Source organism: Oncorhynchus mykiss, chromosome 16 (genome assembly GCF_057628025.1).
Source record: "Oncorhynchus mykiss isolate SJ-2025 chromosome 16, ASM5762802v1, whole genome shotgun sequence".
NCBI lineage: Eukaryota > Metazoa > Chordata > Actinopteri > Salmoniformes > Salmonidae > Oncorhynchus > Oncorhynchus mykiss.
In genome coordinates this window covers 45,764,965-45,767,913 of record NC_143037.1, presented here as the reverse complement: position 1 = coordinate 45,767,913, position 2,949 = coordinate 45,764,965, and the positions used below count along the sequence as shown (strand labels likewise).

General features: G+C 41.7%; 1 protein-coding gene across 1 annotated transcript; it reads right to left on the bottom strand.

Moving 5' to 3' along the window:
• Positions 1 to 873: 873 nt before the first annotated feature.
• Positions 874 to 2,721, bottom strand: LOC110492903 (N-acetyltransferase 8B). The gene is made up of 2 exons (XM_021567366.3): positions 2,598 to 2,721; positions 874 to 2,082 (listed from the first exon to the last, which is right to left on the bottom strand). Exons 1-2 carry the CDS (start codon positions 2,614 to 2,616, stop codon positions 1,337 to 1,339), a joined length of 765 nt encoding a protein of 254 aa, XP_021423041.2. The 5' UTR covers positions 2,617 to 2,721; the 3' UTR covers positions 874 to 1,336.
• Between the last annotated feature and the right edge of the window lie 228 nt (positions 2,722 to 2,949).

The window sequence follows — 2,949 nt, the reverse complement described above, 5'->3', positions numbered from 1 at the left end:
TGGCTACAACAACACCTGCCGGCCGGGCCATAAGCTTAATCCTCTCTGACAACCATGGGACGAGTGATTGATGTTCACAACGCATCTGATAGAGTGTGTGTTTGCAGCTCAATGCCAAGCTGCACCTTCCATATACTTGTTTTTGGAACTCATTTAAGCCACACCTGGACATCTCACTCGTGGATGTCCAGAGTTGTTTTATCTCCTATAAAACGTGAAATGTCAAGGTTAAACGATAGGTAAAAGAAAATACAGAATGTCCTGGGAAATGAATGTTGCTCTAGTCTAAACGATCGCGCAGGTACTATGTGTTAAAGTAAATCATTGTTTCTTAGCCTGGAATCCATTACTGATATGATCAGTTGCACGATTGTTTCACTGAAACTGAGCATACCAGTTTGGATTCCAGGCTACCTGTTTCTATTGCCTGTTGAAAATGAGCGAAGGACAACAACCAATCAGTCCTTCGTACTGTTGTGAAATAACCCCTGGTCTTTAACTTAAGCCCATGCAGCCTATTGTCCTGTATTGCTTGATCATGTCTAATAATCTCAGTCTGCATTGTATACAATGATCGTACATGGCATGTAAGTAGCAGAACACTGAACACTGCGCTCTTTATCCTGCCTTGCACTACACACATTCATTTTTTTCCTAGCTTGAAAGAGTGTTAAACCTCCCAATGTTCCCGTACTATTAAATCTTGCATTAGTATTTAAGCAAAGAGTTTTGACATCTTAGAAGTCAGCTGGCAGTAATTCCTCTGAGGCAACGGAATTAAAACTTTTCCCTGGATAGAAAGAAACCATGTTTTTTTTGCATTTTTGTTGTGTAGGCTTGTTATTTCTCAGTAGACAAGAGAACAATCCATACTTTAATGTGGATATTGTTTATTTATTTTTTTTGCATCATATCCAATACTTTGTTTCACAAATATTAATTTGAGATTTTATTTTCTCAGTAATATCGGCAAACGTCTTCATAAATAATTTTTCTTCAAACTGGTGGGGTGGTATAATTGCCTTACCCGGTCTCAATGCCTTCAGACAACATAATATACGCCACATACATTAAGACGTCTGAAAAGTAGTATGCTAAGGAGATAGAAACCTTGATTCTGATCAAATTGTGAAATGATCTGACAACATGTACAGGATGTTGTCAAACTGTTTGGACAAGAGGCAGGCTTTTATATGTAAACTTGAATTTGATTGGAAACACTTCATTGAAAAGGGCCTGTCTTGATTAATTGAGATGGAATAGCTGTGTTTATTTCTACATGGTAGTGCTGTCATGGGTAGCTGTGGCTGAATGATGCTAGATGATATTTTGATTGTTAGATGTACTTCTCCATATGCATTACTTGGATGTTGGCCAGTTTGGAGAACCAGTGGTTAACGTGCGTGTTACTGTGGCACGAGGTTTGAATGAAGCCTAGTTTGCTGTAGAGGGCATTGGCTGCTGTCTGTGGCGAGCTGGTTTCCAGGACAACACGAGAGAAGCCACGATCCTTGCAGAACTCCATGACCTTATGAGCCAGTTGGGAGCCAAGGCCTTTTTTGCGGTACGCGAACGACACGATCAAGTGGGGCACCTCACCGTAGCTTCCATCTCTCTCATCTTGGCCAATCTCATCGACCCCACTCAAAAGCCCTCCATTCCAGCCATCTCCCCTTTCATCCCCTCCCCTCCTCCCCACTACCGCCACCAGCCCAGCCACCTTGGACTTGCCGTTGACTTCAGCCTTCGCCACCCAGAAGCCGTTGTCTGGGTTGTCTAGGAAGCTGGCCTGGATGTCGGCCATGTCCGTGGCCATCCTACTTAGCCTGTAGCCCTCGTATATTTCATAGCAGCAGTAGTAGATGAGACCAGCCCACGCTCCTCCAAAGAGTAAGGCCATGAAATAGGAGCTTCCACCTAGCACGTACCCTGCCATGGAAATGCTTAGGGTCACACCGATTTGATCTGGGTGGCTTATGGTCTTGAAGAAAGCTGGGTAAACATGTTCCAAAATCCCATTGCGAAACAATGAGATGACGGCGTCTTTATCCTCGGCCTGGTACTCGCGGATCGAACACTGCACTGCGAGAAAGAGAAGGGGGGAAGGTAGGGGGCTGTTTCAGCTCAACACGACTAATCTGCCTCTTTTTGCAATTATACAATCCTGCTGGATTTGCTTCACAATGGGCTCACATAACAGTTGGTCAAATAAAGCCCCTTTACAGAAAGTCCCTCTCAATGTAATTTATACACTAAAAACCAAGCAATTATAGAATACACAAAGTGGCATACAAGATGTAACTTGCCAACTAAAATGAGACTAATGAATCTAACTTTATGTGTTTAAGTGATAACATTGAGATACTGTAATCTTTGACAAGAAAGGTCCTAATTAGCAGTCATGACAATTCAAGTAAGTTATGATATAAATCACAGACAACTGGAAAAATTTTACATAAATGAACACAAACTGTGTCACAGTCTCAGTACATGTCAGTGTTACTATTGACCCATCACCCATACACTCCTTGTCTAACCAGAAACTAAAATCAACTAGCACTGGTAGTGCACACAGAGAAAAACAGAATATGACTTACAGTTATTTTTTTGGTCCATTTTGTGTCCTCTGTTCCCTGTTTCTTTTCCTTCTTGGTACTTTCACAATGCTACTCACTTTGGTACAATTCCCCCACCTCGCCTTATCTTTCTATGAACTATAGCACAGTTTATGGTACGTACCAATTCACAAAGCTGCTGCTAATTAGTCTGAGCATGCTCTGTTGCTATTTCACACATACACAGATGCATTCACGAACACACACACACACACACACACACACACAGGACAAAATCCTGTGTACCTCAATGACCTTGTAAGTTGCATTTTTATTAATACAAAATTGTATCCATGAAATGCAATAATTTGACATTTGCTGAATGTGAAAGTAA